Raw genomic sequence first — 16,590 nt, 5'->3', positions numbered from 1 at the left:
AGGGACATTACAGACGAGCAGTATGGAGGTATTTGGATGTTTTTTGGTGTGTCTTTTTGGACGAAGAAAGTTGGTATCCATTGACAACCATTATATGGACAAATACTGCTGCACAGACCCCCTGTAACTCAGAGAAGGAACGGAGGACTCTGAAAATTCTCACAGCTCTTAGTTGACATGAGGGTGAGTAGATAATGAGTGAAATTTGAATTTTGGGTGAACTATCCCTTTAACAGCCTCAGACTGATTTATATTGGTGAAGTTACAATCTGTGTGTTTGACCTTTATTGCTATGGTTTGAATCAGAATGAGCTGATTTGCTGATCCAAATCAGGTCATGTGACTCTGGAATGTTTTGTTTTTTTTCCCCAATTTTTTTTTTTTTTAAGATTGTGTGGGTGGGGGTGGGTTGGCGCATAACAACTTTACAATAATAGAACAATACTCAGTCAAGGAAAGGCAGCATCTTGAGTTTATTGTGTTATTATCCTGCAGCTTCACTGTTTACACTGAAGGAACCCAGGGAGCAGCTTTAGTAAAGGATGGCCTCATGGTTTAATAGTCACACACACACACACACACACACACACACACTGACAGACAGCTGTGTGGATGCTTCATTGGCTCATTCCACTCCAGTAGCTACAAAATGCCTTAAAAATATCCGTTGATCTTTTTCACTTGTATAAATCCAGTCTGATTCTGAAGCTTTTCTAACAGTGTGTATCAGCTATTTACTTGGCACTCAGCCCCAAAATGTCCCACATTGCTGCACCGCGGCCGCCATTTTGTGTCAGATGGGAAACTGCTAATTGAATTACAAGGCATACATTTGTGTGTCCATGTGTGTGTGCGTGTGTGTGTGTGTGCATGTTGTTTATGCAGAGCCTCTTTTTCCCAAAGACAGCTTCTGTTTGACCCAAACTGGACCACTGACATGGTGTGTGTGTGTGCATACACAAGTAAAGTTTACACCTGAAGATGTTTAGTTCTGAAAAAATGCTTTCAATCAATGTGAACTATAAATAAACAAAGCTCAGCAGAGAACGTTTGATTCATTTTGGTTACAAAGCCCACAATGAATAAAATGTAATACTGTGAGCAGCAACACCTTTTCAGTTCGGTCCTCACTTGAGAACATGTTATGTAATAAAACAAAAATAGGTAATAGAATAAAAACAGATAATTAGGCAGGCGAGCCATCTAATTATAACTATTGTGGAGTGATTATTTTGGAACAGCTCTGCACAGTCGCTGCATGAAATTGGTTTAATGTTCAACAATCTGACCAACATGTAAAATGAGAAAAGTCTGCAACACCAAAGGAGCTCCAATGCAAGTATAATTTATTAACACATGACGTTTCCAGCCTCTTCCTCAGATGTTTACATACAGTATAATGAATGGTAGAGACGCCATTTTTAAAAAAGTCCTATGACCAGGTCATGTGGTTTCCCACGCCTGTTGTGCATTTACAACAATCAACAATACAGCAAAATAAGATCTTAAGTTCTCACAAGGGATTCAGGCTGTAGATATCTATTAGAGGTGCCTCTCCTTAATATAATAGTGGACACCAATAATAGGGACAATACTCTTAGGAGATAAAAAAAAAAAAAAAAAAAAAAAAGATTCTTAAAGACAAACAGATCTCCAATCACAGAGCAGAAAAAAAACTGAATTGATATAAATGACATGACCATTTTCATTGAAAAGAGACACAATGCTAATACAGAAATACATCTCAATATATCGGTATATCCATACCCAGAGCATCAAAGGACCCAATCAAAAACAAGGAAAATCAGCAAAAAAAGGGGGGAAAAAAGTCAGAAAAAAATCAGAAAAATCCATCAGACAAGTCACACAACATCTTGATCAAGGCGAGTACAGCAGACAGTACAATTCTACAGAAAAGGTCTAATATCAAAGTCTTCATTTAGGCCCTTAGGGGCCAGTGTACCCAGTGTGTGGATCCAGAAAAGCTTGCGTTTAAGCAGCATGTAGTTAAGATCTCCCCCTCTGCATGGATGTTTTAGAGCTTCCATCCCAGTGTATATTACTGTAAGGTAGAAACGTTATGTTTAAATTTAGGGCAAGGCAAGGCAAGCCAATTTAGTTGTATAGCCCGTTTTTACAAACAGTTTGTCTCAAAGGTCTTTACATGGCATCATAACATCCTCTGTCCTTAGACCCTCACATCCACTGAGGAAAAACTCCATGGAAAACCCTTTTAACAGGGAAAAATGGGAGAAACCTCAGGGTGAGCAACAGAGGAGGGATCCCTCACCCAGGACGGACAGACGTGACATAGATGTTGTTACAGACAAGAAAACAGAGAATGTGAGAAACATGGAAATGTTAACAACAGCTGATGAAGGCAGTGGTACTAGGTAGCTGCTGCTACAGGGTCCAGGCAATCTGACCAAAACTACAAGTTGAAGATAAACTCTTCAGGCCTGCAAGTGACTTATAGCCACTGATATGCTAGGTTTGGTTACATGCTGTCATTCCGACATCCCACCATTCCGACATCCCACCACTCCGACATACCGCTATTCCGACATGCGAACGTCCCACCATTCCGACAAGGAAATGTGCGTTACTCAACAGGTGACTCCCTTCTTTAAGACATGCTGATAGAGGAATACACACATGGTTGTGCGTTATTACGCAGCAGAGCCCAGACAGGGACTAGTCTGCCTGTCTAGTCTCTACCTGCTCTTTTTAACTCCTTTCATCATTGCCTAAACCCAACCAATGCAAAATCTTTTTCGGGGAAAAATACGCTATTAAAGGAACTGTCGGAAAGGCAGGATGTTTAAAAAAAGAAAAAAATACCGTCATTCTGACCATAGGAGGCAAAAATTGTTGGAATGATGGGATGTTTGATAGAAAATTAAGTGTTGCCATTTAGACAATTAGAGGCCTATGTCGGACTGGTGGGATGTCGGAATGGCGTTACTGTTGGATCACTGTGCTAGCTCCACACATGTGTTATTTATATGGCACTTTTCATACATTGCAGTAACACAAAGTGCCTCACAGAGGATAAAAACAAAACAATACAAAGCACCATGAAAACCCCAAACCTCCCAACCTCACAAATATACACACAGATACACAATTACATTGATTGTGTATAATATCTTGAGCCTCATTGATATGATGCTAGCTGGCTCTCCGTTAGCATCGTCACCAGCACTCCCCTGTTAGCTGACAGAGATATTGAATCATTTAAACCCCCCACAGCCACAGGCCACTCCAACAAACTGGTCTAGATGCGTCCTTGCCAAGTTGGCCACTTCCTTGTTGATACCCGCCATCTGACCTTTACCTCCATGAAGGATGCCACTTTTCCTGCCTCAGGGCTTCAAAGGCTCCTTGTCAATGAAGTGACCTCAGTCTGAAGATGTCTGCAGCCTTTTCTGTCCTTGTGAGGACATTTGACTTCTGCAAAGACCTCTCTCTCTTTCAGACACGCACACACACACACACACACACACACACACACACACACACACACACACACACACACACACACACACACACACACACACACACACAAAATGAATGCCTGCTGCAGATGTGAATGTTCCCTTGTGCATTCCTGAGCCCAAATATTTGGCTGCAGAAATAGCAGAGAGCGACGCTGATTTTCTTCAAGGCTATGATGAATATCACATGCTTACACACACACACACACACACACACACACACACACGGCCTGTACTTGTAACAAAAATGCTTTAAGTTGTTGATAATGTGCTAAATATTTCTCAGTTGTCTTTCTCAGCTGCACCAACATGTCAGACTCAGCCCCCCCACCCCATAATGTAGGTTCTCCTTTATTTAGCTTTATAAAGGGAATTGCAAAATGAAACTCAGATTTCTTACTATACACTTAAACATGATGTTATGCAGCGTGTCAGAAGTGAAGACTGGTATGAAATCAGTTCTACAGCATCCATGTCTCTGGATTGACATTTTGGACAGTGATGCTCATAAATACAAACTCTTTTTGTTTGTTTGTCGGTTCACAGACCTCAGAGCTTCCTCGAACGTAACACCAAATACTGTTTGGAGAGCAGTTCCTGCTGACAGCTAATTGTTCAGTGATCTTAACATGACAAGCTGTCAAAACCATTATGTTTGTCAGCGTTCATCAAGCGGCTTCTGCATCGTGATGCGTTGTTGAGCCTTGAGAGCCAGTTTGAAGTTTCTGCGCAAGGTGAAGGAGGCCTTTAAACTTTCCAAACGTTGAATGCCTCAGCAGGAGCCACAGTGACTGGAGTTCTAATGCATAATAATACATTTATTTCTGTTCTTTTTCTTTATAAAAAAAAAAGAATAAAACAAGTTTTCTTTATAACATGAAGAGAAGGAAGAAAAGGGGATGTAAAGGATAAACAGAAATAAAATGAACATGGAAAATAACCCCATTACATCAGGAAACTGGAAGATGGATATCAAGCAAACAGTAACTTCCAAAATAGAACAAAAGACAGACGGCAGAAAGAAAGAGAGGTGTCACAGAGAAATGGAGCAGTTAGTTTAATAAACAACAGGCTGTTTCTTTTTCACCTTGTTCTAATGAGAGCAGTGGCTTTAACAAAGCTCACGTCTTAGCCATCTGAATATCAACCTCACAAAACACACACTCGAAGCACACACACCCTGTCGTCGGCTGTGATGCATGCTGGTGCTGCGGATTAACTTCATCTTTAATCGTTGTTTTCATTCAGAGCACGCTCCGTGCAACGTATACCTGAACACAAAGAGCTGAGTGAGCCTTTTCTCCGGCAGCAGGTCGCACTCTGCGGGCAGACAGCTGAGCCCGGGGCGCCGCGAGGAGCTGCAGCTCTGGGAATGACGGAGATGTTCAGTTTTGGAGGGAATGTGAACGTTCAGGCAAGAATGATCCAGATGCCTTCAAAACTAACCGGACCTATCCCAGCATGCACTACACAGCAGCCATATACAAACATTAGGTGATACAGGCCTCACCTGTATCACTGAATAACCGTCTATGATCACTCCAGACTTAGGCCCCGTTTGTACGTACCTGGTTATTTTTAAAAACGGAGACATTAACCATCGTTTGCACCCTCCGTTTAGACGCAAACAGAGAATTTGCCCCTGAAAACGATGCTTTTTAAAAACTCCGGCCAGAGTGGAGATTTTGGAAAACTCAGTTTGCACGTTTGCATGTAAACAGAGAAAAACGGAGATTTGGGTAGCCAACGTCAGACCCTGACATCTAACCGTAACCATATTACAGAAATAAATAAATAATAATGATGATAAAATTTAATGCAGACTGATGTGTTCATTGTAAAACATTTATTTATTGATGTAACGTTAAATGTGGTGATTTCTGTACAGAGTCCCGAGGCTGGGCTGCTCTTCTGTCCAGTAACAGTTACACACATGAAGCTTCACTTTTCATTCAAACAAACTAATGTTACTGCCACAATTGTTAGATTTCATCAATGAGACCAACATTTATCTCCTAAAAATAATTTAACCAGCCGGTGGTAAACCTCTACAAACCTGCGGGTAAGTTAATTAGCCATTGTTTTGTCCCCCGGAAGGACGACAGAGGCTGGCCGACCGAGCAGCTCTGCAGAGCGGCTGCTGTCTCTGTGATGTCCCGGTCGTTGCTCCACAGGTGGAGCTTCACTTCTCCGAAAAAAAAAAAAAGCTTCACCTCTCCGAGAAACATTGGAGCAAACTTCTAAACAGCCGTCATTTGGATAAACTGGCCGTATATTTGGCATCTAAACAGTTACTTACTAAATATTAAAACTTTACACACAAGGAGGGCAAGTGACGTTGTTGTTGTTGTTGTTGTTGTTGTTGCTGTTGCTATCAGGTTGCAATGCGGGATCATGTGCAGGATTCTGATTGGCTGACGTGGGCTTGAGCTTCTGGCTACACTGCCACCTAGGTTTGGCGTGCTCTTGACGGCATATACGGGTTAGTGTAAAAACGAAAAGTTTTCTGAAAATGGACTGGTGTGCACGCAGTTTTAAACTGTCCCATAAACAGTTTAATCTAGATGCAAGATCTTTGGGTCATGGATGGTGGCACTGATTTCTCTGGACTGAGTAAATCCTGCTCATCCTGAGAGGAGCTTGGATCATGTCTGTCCAGCCAACAGTTTCCTTTAAATATATTTCCCTACGAAACAAAATGATGACCGTGAATGTCTGTGCAACAGTTGTAAAGAGATCAGAGTGTGGATGAAAGAGGAGGAGCGACTCCCTGACAGGTTGTAAAATCAGCTGTTTATTAGTCACAGTGCAGTATCTCAACTTTTGTCTATTTCTGCCATCTCTACAGTAGCCTACTACTAAATGTTTAATTACTTTGACAGACAGGCTTTGGTATCCATCTACAGGCACCGGTATGATTTGGACGTTAAGAAAGTTGGACACACCAGAAAGGGCAGAAACATATGAGTTTACATGTCTTCTTTTTGACTTGGATGTTTGCATGATTCCTGTTTATTGAGGGTGGTAGTTACCATGCCTAACCTTCAGAGCAACTTCTCTAAAGTCCTTGAAAGTGGAATTAAATGTCAAATGTCCTTGAGGTCGTATTCATCATTCAACAAGTTAGGCCCCGTCCTCCACTTCCAGATCTTCCTCTACTCTCCGACTAGAGGAAGTTGCAGTCGGATGTTTCTGGTTTCTTCCTGTTAACCCTCCGCTACAGCACCTCCCTCCTATTTGTTGAATTTCTCAAAATGTTCCGTTTGTTATGCTGAAAAGAAAATCACAGAAAAATCACCATAAGGGCTGCTTTGCATTTTTAATTAAGAAACTAACATATGAATATATTTGCATATTATTGAGTTGCAGATTAAATCATGCATACATAATTAGCGTGCAGCAGCGCTCGTTCATTCGTTCGTTCCCACACACACACACACACACTTACACACAAACACAAACACACAGTTGCCTCACACTCACATCACAGACACACTTACACACCCTCTCCAAACACTTTTGGTACCCCCCCCCCCCCCCCCCCTCTCTCTTTCAGTTTGTATTATAGAGGAAAATTAGTGTCTGATTTTCTACGAATTGAGGCCATATCAGACCTCTATCTATCTATCTATCTATCTATCTATCTATCTATCTATCTATCTATCTATCTATCTATCTATCTATCTATCTATCTATCTATCTATCTATCTATCTATCTAAGAAACTTTACAGCTGTGTCAATGAGGTCACCATGACAACTGTGGTGTATTGATTACAGATTACTCATGGAATAATGTGGTAATGAGTCCTCAGGGGTGCGATGGTCTCTAGTTCATGACAGATTTCTCATATATAAAAAGTGAGTAATTACTTAACAAGAAAAGTAATTGGTTACATTATTTGTTACTACAGGGGGAATTAAATAACAAGACACTGTGTAACAGTTATTTAACCACTAACATTAAAGGGACAGTTCACCCAAAATTGAAATTTCACTCATTATCTTCTCCCCCTCATGTGGACTAAGGGCTGGGAGAAGTTTCAGAGTCCTCCGTGGCTTCTCTGAGTTACAGGGGGTCTCGGCGTAGCAGTGCATGTCCATATAACGGTTGCAAATGGATACCAACTGTCTTCGTAACAAAAAGACACACCAAAAAACAGCCAAATACCTCCATGCTGCTCGTATGTAATGTCCGTCTTGTATTGAAGCCCCAGAAAAAAATTAAATAAGTCTACTGTATATTTCAAGCTTGTTTGTAGCGGAAGCTTCTCTTCCTAGTTCGTCCAAATTTGACGAACCAGGAAGAGGAGCTTCGAGAAGCTTCCGCTACAAAACAAGCTTGAAACATAGACTCATTTAATTTTTTTCGGGACAATTTTGCATTTCTGGGCTTCAATACAAGACGGACAATACATACGAGCAGCATGGAGGTATTTGGATGTTTTTTGGTGTGTCTTTTTGTTACGAAGACAGTTGGTATCCATTTGCAACCGATATGGAAATTTCAATTTTGGGTTAACTATCCCTTTAAAGGCAGCTCGTCACAGACCTTTTGGCTACTATACAGAAGTTGGAACCTTTTGCTATCAGGGTTCCCATCGTGCTTTGAGTGATGTCATGTCACAGTCATAGGGCATTCGCTGCTCGTTCCACTGCTCCTGTCAGACTCAGGTTGATTTACTGACAGCAGTAAAAGTTGAGAGCAGCAGCGGTTAGCGGCTCAGAGATGAACTAACTTAGTAGTTAGTGTACACACATCTATTGTTCTATGATTTCTAAGCAGATTCATCTCTTTAATACAAAGTAGTGTTTGTCTGTTTCGTATATCTGTGAGAAATATCTCAAGCTTCCAGCTCTAACTTGTTCCTCTGTTTCAAATTAAGACAAGTGCACCTTCACACCATGTGTGGGTTACTGTTTGTGTGCATGTGTGCGTAGCTGCCCGCTGTCAACATCTTGTCAGGATCTTTTGTGTTTATGAATTCAGACCTGTAACATAAGTAGATTCAAATCAAAGGCTCATGAAGGAAATGGCTGTGTAAGGAGTACAAAGTGCAATCATGCTGAGTGTGTGTGTGTGTGTGAGCGCACATGTTCCCCGGGCGTTTAAGCCAGCATTGCTCCATATGAGAGTGAGAAATATTAGAAGTTACTGGAAAAGAAGAAAAAAAAGAGAGGGACAAACATGCAAACATTAAAGGGATAATAGGAGAAAGATGAAAAGGAAGACAGAGATTGAAAGAAAAAAGAACAGAGGGAAATAAAAGAAAGCAGGAAAGAAAACAATGAGAACCAATAAGGGAAGAGAAAGAAAGATGGGTATACAACAGGAGAAAAAAGTGAACTCAGCCAACTACAGAAAGGATGAGAAACACTAAAAAAGACAACGGAGCACAGAGAGAGAGAGAGAGAGTGTCGTAATGTGAGTGAAAATCCTGTCAGTGTGAAATCAGGATGAAATGTGAGATTATAATTCAACCATGAATTAACTGTCATTTCACCATCAGAGAGAGGGAGGGAGAGGAGGAGGAGAACGAATGAGGAAGACAGGAGTAACAATTAAAGGGGATAAAACAAAGAAGGGGGGTGAAAGTTTATAGCAAGATATGTGGAAGAGGAAGGAAAACAGGAAAGTGGAGAAGGAAGGAAGGAAGGAAGGAAGGAAGGAAGGAAGGAAGGAAGGGATGGGACGTAGGAAATAGAGGTGGAGCATGTTCAGGAAGAGGAGGATGGAGGGAGAGGGAGGATCTTAAATCATAGAAGAGGAAGAAGAGATGAAAGGTATATGGAGGGAGGGGGGGGGGTGCTTAGACAAGGAACGGGGAGAAAAGGGAGAGGGAAGGATTAAGAAGAAGATGAAGCAGGAAGTGAGGGATGAAGAGAGAGAGTAGTCTGTAATCCTCCGGTCCACCTTAAATAGTGAGGAGGTACAGGTGTTTGGACTAGTCTGCACCACCTTAAGGTCAAAGGTCAGCCTGAGCTTAAAGTTTCTCCTTGTCCTCCCTCACCTTCTCTCTCCTCCCATCACTTCTACCTTTCCCTCCATCCCCTTTTTTTTGCTCTTCTCCCTCTGTCCTTTTTTGTTTACTCCTCTTCTTTCCTTTTCCTCTCATCTTTCTTTTCCTGTTCTCTCATCCCCTTTTATTTCCTCTGCTCTATCTTTGTCCTTCCCTTTTCCCTTTCATCTCCTGTGCCTCCTTTCTTCTCTCATTTTTTACTCTTATCCTATCCCCTCTTCTTCTGCCATCACCTCTCCTCTCTGCCCCGTCTCTCCTGTCTTCCCTCTTTCCTTATCTCCCTCTTCTTCTTTCTTTCCTCCACTCATCATTCTTCCTCGTCTCCTCTGCAGGTCTGTTGACCGTGTTGCTGTCAGATAAAATTAAAAATGCTGTCTCTGCTCTCTTACCTCAACCCGGTCACTCTTTTTGGGGTCCATTTTTTTTCTTTCCCCCATGCGCTTCTCTCCTCTCCTCCCTCCCTTCCTCACTCCCTCCCTCCCTCCTTCTCTCCATCTCTCCCTTCATTTTCCATGCAGTCTGGTTGGGTACAATGCTGGGAGCCAGCCAGCGCTGCAGACAGATGGTCCACTTATTAGATGTGCATCAGCCCTCCCTCCCCTTCCTGCAGCTCGCTTTTTAATCAAATTAAAGCCGAAAGAGGAGAGAGGGAGGGAGAGAGAGAGAGAGACAGAGAGAGAGGCAGAGAGAATGAGAGAGAGAGAGAGAGAGAGAGAGAGAGAGAGAGAGTTTTGGGAGGTCTGCTTGCTTGTTTTGGAGTCTATTATTTGTTTGAATAGGATGAATGATGATGATGTTAATATGAAATTTGGAGGACTGAACCACTGTCTGTCTGACTGTTTTGGTAACTGCCTTCCTCTCTCCTTCCCTCGCTCCCTCCTTCCTATCCTAACTGTTTCGCTCTCTTTCTTTCGGTGTGTTTTTAAAGGGCCAGTCCACCAAGTTTACACATGTCTTTCTGTTCACTTGACCTGGTAGCTACAGTAAGTTAAAGATGATGTAAACAATCCCTCGGGTTAACCAAACCTTAAGAGACGTACTGTATCTCCTAAATCTCTTGTTGTAAACGGATCCAAAAATGTTAAAGCTCTCCGAAATAACCAGATTTTTAGCAACTCAAAATATCTCCATGACAGACCTGCTTGGTGTTGCGATGGATTTTTTTCTAGGTCTGTACACAAACCCCCAGTCACTGGAGGCTCTGTGGTATTTTAAAGTTTACTTTTAATTTTCACGACACCATCTGACCAGTCTGAGGGAGACGGAGATCATGTTGATATAGATAAACAGTTGAACAGCTCCTTACACAATAATATTGTTGAACACAATTATATTTATATAAAAGCTCAATCAATCACAGCCAGTTGAGTATCATTCAAGGTTGCATGTGAAAAAAAGACAACCATTGATCCCAATCAATAAACTGGATTTATGAATGGTTTCATTTTGAACACTGCTTCCTTTAGTGATTTTATTATTTGTATTAAAATCATTCATGACAGATGATGAATTAATATTACTGTAACACTTGCGCTGCCTTAGTGTTTGTGTGTCTGACTGAGCCTCCTGTGTTATTATCAGTTCTACCACCACCATCAGGTGGTTGCTGGTAGGTGGTCATAGTAACCCACACTTTATCTTCTGGAAATCCCTTTACTGTAAAAACATTTTTAGAAGAAAAGAACGTAGTCAGCTTCACAGTTACACAGGAAAATTAAATTGGCTTTTGTAGCACTGATAATATATGGAGGACAAATAACGTATATGATATAGACAATAGTTGAATTAATGTGAACTTGACTTCTATCACACAAGAGGTGAAGGACATGTTTAACATGTGAGGGGATTTAACTCAGAGGCCACAGAGGAATTTCAATACAAACCAATATTCCCCCACCTCATGTAGCATAAATGTACGTCACTGAGCCCCCGGAGAAGAAGAGAGGAAGGAGAAAAAGACTGATGAAAGAGAAGGGGAGACTACCATATGTATTTTGATTTTTTTTTTTTTTTTACATTTAAATATGAAATCAAATCTGTACCCCAATAAATAATTAAAAGTGTTAGAATATAATAGTCTTTGTTGGCCAGGGTTAACAAGCCACAATATAACTGTGGTGTATAGAAAGATCTTATTTAGAAGTGCTTGTCTGGGGAAGTAGTGCCTTAAATACTGTTAAAGAGCCGTTTATAATCTCTGTTTGAATTCAAGTTTGAGAATAATTTATTAAATTTAGATTTTTAATTGAGACGTATTTTCACCACCAAAACAACAAAGACTTTTATGTGATCAGCTGCTTCGAACATGAACTTAAAAGAGAGGAGAGGAGAGGAGGAAACAAGTGAATGACAAGGCAGGAGGCAATGACATGAGATGAGAAGAGGAAAGGAAACAAGGGAGAAAGGAGATGAGAGAAGAAAATAAATGGTGAGAGGTAAATGGAGAAGAGAGGAGTAGCCTACTGGAGGAGTGTAAATGGTGAGGGATATAGAACAAGGGGAGAAAGGTGGAAAAAGAAGAGGAAAACAGAGAGAGAGGAGGAAACGAGGTGCGAAAGGATGAGAGGAAACAGAGAACCCGCTGAAAAGAAAGGATGAGCGGGAGAAAGAGGAGGAGAGAAACGACGAGTAAAAAAAAAAAGGAGTGTGTGTTGAAAGAAGCGCGCGGTGGAAAAACTGAATATTCGGCTCAGTTCAAAGGCTCTGCACGAGGAGGGATGGCTTCCAGATTTACTGTGGAAAGTTAAAAGAGTCGGTGACCGCGCGCGTGTCCGCGAGCGCCTCCGAGTGTGTGTGTGTGTGTGTGTGTTTATATGCGCGAGAGCTACGTTCCAGTCTCTCTCGTACATTTTCCGTGCGAGTGTGTGTCTGTGTGTCTGTGTGTGTGTGTGAGAGAGAGAGAGAGAAAGAGAGAGAGAGGGGGATAGAGAGTGAGAGAGAAGGGGAGGGGCAGCTCGCTCTCTCTCTCTGCCTACTTTGCATATTCCGCGTGCCTCGGCTCGGCCAAATGGGAAAATGCAACTGAAGGAATTGTCGGCGGGGGAAAAAAACGCGCAGGCCGGAGCACGCGAACGGAGCGGCGAGAGTTTGAGATCATAACAAATCCAGAAAAGTTCAAACAGAAGAAGGAGAAGGGGAAAAGGTGGAGGCGAAGAAAAGAGAAGGGGCGGGGGGAGCGTAAAGATAAAAAAAAAAAAAAAAAAAAAAAAGGGAGAGAGAGAGAGACACGCGCGGAGAGAAAAAGGAGAAATAGAGTTTTCCGTCTTTCTGCTGGAGGAGAGGAACGATGTATTGTGCGTACACCATCCCTGGGATGACAGGCAGCTCACTCATGTACTACTACAACGGCAAAGCGGTAAGACACACTCCTCCATCCCATCCCTCCATCCCATCCCTCCATCCTGTCGCTTCTCTCCTTCCTCCGCCGCGGCGGTTTGGGAGTCAGACGGAGAGAGAGAGAGAGAGGGGGCTGGAGGTAGAGAGAGAGAGAGAGAGAGGGAGCAGAGAGAGGGAGAGAAGGTGTGAAGATGAAGATGAAGAGTGTCGCTTTTTACGCACCAACTTCACAGCGCGAGCAGAGTGTGAGCTTCTTCTGTCCGCGTGGAGGGGTTTATTTTTGGAAAAGGTGGCTGTTGTTTATCGAGGGGAGAGCGCGCGCGCGTATGTGTGTGTGTGTGTGAGTGTGTGTGTGCGCGCGTGTGTGTGCGGAGCGGGGAGAAAGTGACAGTAGCGCTCGGCTTTGGCTTGATGATGAATGTGTGTTTACAATGTGTGTATGTGCGTGTTTCTGTCTCTGTGTGTGTGCGTACGTGCGTGCGTGTGTGTCCGCTACACCTCCACCTCAGCTTTTAGGAAAAACATGCTTCCCAACATGCAGCATTCCCTGCGCCTCTGTCTCCCGCTCTAACGTGCATGAGACGCTCGAAGATTCAGCTTAGAATAATCCGCTCCGCAGGTTTATCTCCCTGTCGCTTCGTTTTCATTTTTTTAAATGGACGTCAAAGCAGCAAAAAATAAAGAGCCATATTGCTGAATTGAATTAATATTTTTTTTTGCTACTTTGAGGTGGAATGGCACGTGGGTTTGTGGTGTGTTTGTTTTTGAGGGACTCGAGCCCCTGCATGTGTTTTTTTATTTTATTATTATTTCCTCCCAAAAAAGCTTAAATCGTTTCTGTCATAATTTGACTTCAAATTGTTTTTGTGGTTTATTGTTATTCTTCGCAATTTTGAGCACGATAATACATTCGAGGTAAAGCTGCGAAATAAGTTAATTACATGTAAAGCGGTGAGATTAATGTCAGTGATACACTGTCATCAATTAATTAGCCTATGTTAATTTCCAGTGTCACTGTATTCCTTAAAAATATTATGAATGTAGAAAATGACAGAAAGGAAAAGGAAAAGGAAAAGGAAAGCAGCTCTGCACATTTGTGCATGAAGCTACGGGCAGAGAGAGAGATGCTGTCAGTCTGGAAGAAAATCATAAAAAAAATGAAATGTCTGGAAAGAAAAAGAGAAACACATCTGAGAAAGTCATCCAGCTCTATGAAGCTGTCTGACCTCTGGTGAACTCCTCTGTCTGTGTGTCTGTCTTGCAGTCACCCCCCCCACCTTTAAAAGCCCACTAACAGGGGAAAGTGATTTGAGAGTCAAGGAGTTGGGGATGGAGGGGGGCTCGGAATGAGAAACAGGGTGTAAAGCGCGTAAAAGCAGGAATGTGTGCTGCCGCAGGTGCAAATGAAGATGGAAGTTGTGGGGTTTCCTCCAGCTCCACCTGTCAGTGGAGTGTCTGTCTGTGCCTCACCTCTGACTGGTCAGTGCTGCTTCATTAAGAGAAAAGGATCAGGAAATAAAGAGGAGATGAAAGAAAGGGAAGATGAGAGGTGATGACAGGAAACACCCCAAATAATATTCTATGTACACAATTTAAATCATTCTTTATACCCTGGAAATGATACAATTAATACATTATTTTTTTTAAAGAATGAATGATAATAAATGTGAACTTGAACTCAAAGGCCTTCTGAAATGAATATTCTGCCTCTACAAATCTGATCCCCATTCAAAGTTTTTATGAGAACACAATATGGAGACATTAAATTACTGTCTCCTTTATTTTATAGAGAAAATCTATGATTAGATTTTTATAGATTTTTTTTTTTTTTTTTTTTTACTTTTCATTCATGCAGATTTTTAGTTTTTACAAATCCATGACCTTGATTTGTATATGAAAGAGATGATTCTGACTCTTGTGGTTTATATTTTTTTGTCATTCTTCTTGGATTTAAATTCTCTCGATATTTACGTTTAATTTCTGTCGACAAATAGAAGAAATAGGATCAAATTTACTGGTGTTTTGAATTTATCTAACCTTTTATTAGGCTGTTTTTGGTCTATTTTAAATGGGAGCTAACAGTAATCTGTGTGGAGACACGTTTGAACAGAGCCTGGGTTGTTTGACGAGCGCCGTCACCAACAGTCACCCTCTGTCTGCTGGGTGGCTGTGGGGTCTCCAGCCTCCATCCATCCGGGCAGGCAGACAGAGAAGCTGCGCTGTCAGTCAGCCACTAGCTGGCTCTGCAGCCGTATGCTCTCTGGAGCCACTCTTTCTTTCAGGGCCTTCCTTTGTATCCCCATGCAGCACTTCTTCTCTCTGGTGCTGGAGCTGTGTTAGTTGGGTGATGCTACGCCACGGGGCTCGGCATGGCATGGCGTGGCACCATCACTTTGTTTGGTGGCTGGCTCGTTGGATGGCACATTGTGCTGACGGTCTTGATCCGGTGCCAAACCCTCCTTCTATCTTCACCTCAACCCCCCAGTCTCGGTCTCACCCTTTGCCTGTCTGCGCCTGCACGGCCTCGTTTACACCCTTCCACCAAGCAAACACACAAATAACAAGAACTGCCGCAAATAATAAATATTATAAGTCCCATTGTTGAGTTCTGCTTCTCCCTCTGTCTTTGTAGCCGTTGTGAGGGTTTTGTTCAGGTCTGAGGTGTGTTGAGGTGGATCCTGTGGTTGTGTTATGGAGGAGCGGAGCGGAGTGGAAAGTGGGGCAGTGTCCTGGAGGTTTATAGGAACAGTTGTACGGATCTGCTACAGCTGCAGCGGGAGCAGATCTGTTCGGCATGGCCTCAGCCCGGTGAGACCAAACAGAGAGGAGGCTGAATCGGGGCTTTTGGTTTGTGGAGAGTGTGGGGGGAGGGTGGGGGGGGCGAGAGGGCTGAGGCCTGAGCTCCGGTTAGCTGCTGTCGGCTCGCTAACTTAAGCTCTAGCGGCTTAATGAGGCAGCAGAAAGCTTCGGCTAAAACAAAAGGCCTCATTTAAAACCGGCCCGGCCAGCCGGCTATTGTTATGCTAAGGCAGCATTTGAATATTCAGTAAGTTTTAATTAGGAGAGTCCTGAAACCGCCTGCCAAAACCCTGCAAACCGCCTTTCAATGTGCAGCTACAGGAAACACACACTTTAAACACTTAAAACTGACGATTCTGTTTGTCTGCAATTTATTTTGCGTGTGCTGCTTCTCTGAGACAAACAACAGCCTGGATGCCAGAAGAGTTAATGATTTTTTTTAAATATAAGATTTATGTTTTTTTATGAATATGCTCCAATTATAGATGCATATAAAATTATATTTCCTATTCTATCTTTAATATTAATGTACAATGAAAATATTTAATTTTCAGCCGCAGTTGTTAAAAAAAAGACTGGAATACAAACATAGATGTTTCTTTTAGAGTTTTTTTTTTTTTTAATCTTACATTTAAATCCTTGAACAGTGAGACGACATGAGGAGGTCAAAGGTCAAAGTCAGACTGCTCCATTAAAATTCCGCAAAAACCTAAAAGGGGTATAATAATTGCTCTCATTTTCTTTTGAAGGTATTTATACAATTTTCTTAGTTTTTAAATGAGAATCAAATCTAATGTGACACATATAAGATAATAAACCAAATAACATTTTTGGGATCGACTTTTAAAGATTTTTTTTTTTTTGTATTTTTCATATCACAAATGTTTAGGATTAAATAACAGAAATGATCAAATATCTTCAGTGTTATGTAACGATGCTT

General features: G+C 42.0%; 1 protein-coding gene across 1 annotated transcript in view; it reads left to right on the top strand.

The window, feature by feature from the left end:
* Positions 1 to 12,708: 12,708 nt before the first annotated feature.
* The window catches only part of tcf4 (transcription factor 4), a 93,919-nt gene continuing 90,037 nt past the window's right edge, over positions 12,709 to 16,590 (top strand). Inside the window, exon 1 of the mRNA XM_083983820.1 lies at positions 12,709 to 12,870. Coding sequence (XP_083839946.1) covers positions 12,802 to 12,870 — 69 coding nt within the window. The 5' untranslated portion in view covers positions 12,709 to 12,801. The remainder of the gene's footprint in view (positions 12,871 to 16,590) is intronic.

The sequence above is a fragment of the Trachurus trachurus genome, assembly GCF_905171665.1.
Source record: "Trachurus trachurus genome assembly, chromosome: 12".
NCBI classification, from domain to species: Eukaryota; Metazoa; Chordata; class Actinopteri; order Carangiformes; family Carangidae; genus Trachurus; species Trachurus trachurus.
This window is presented reverse-complemented; position numbering and strand designations above follow the sequence as displayed.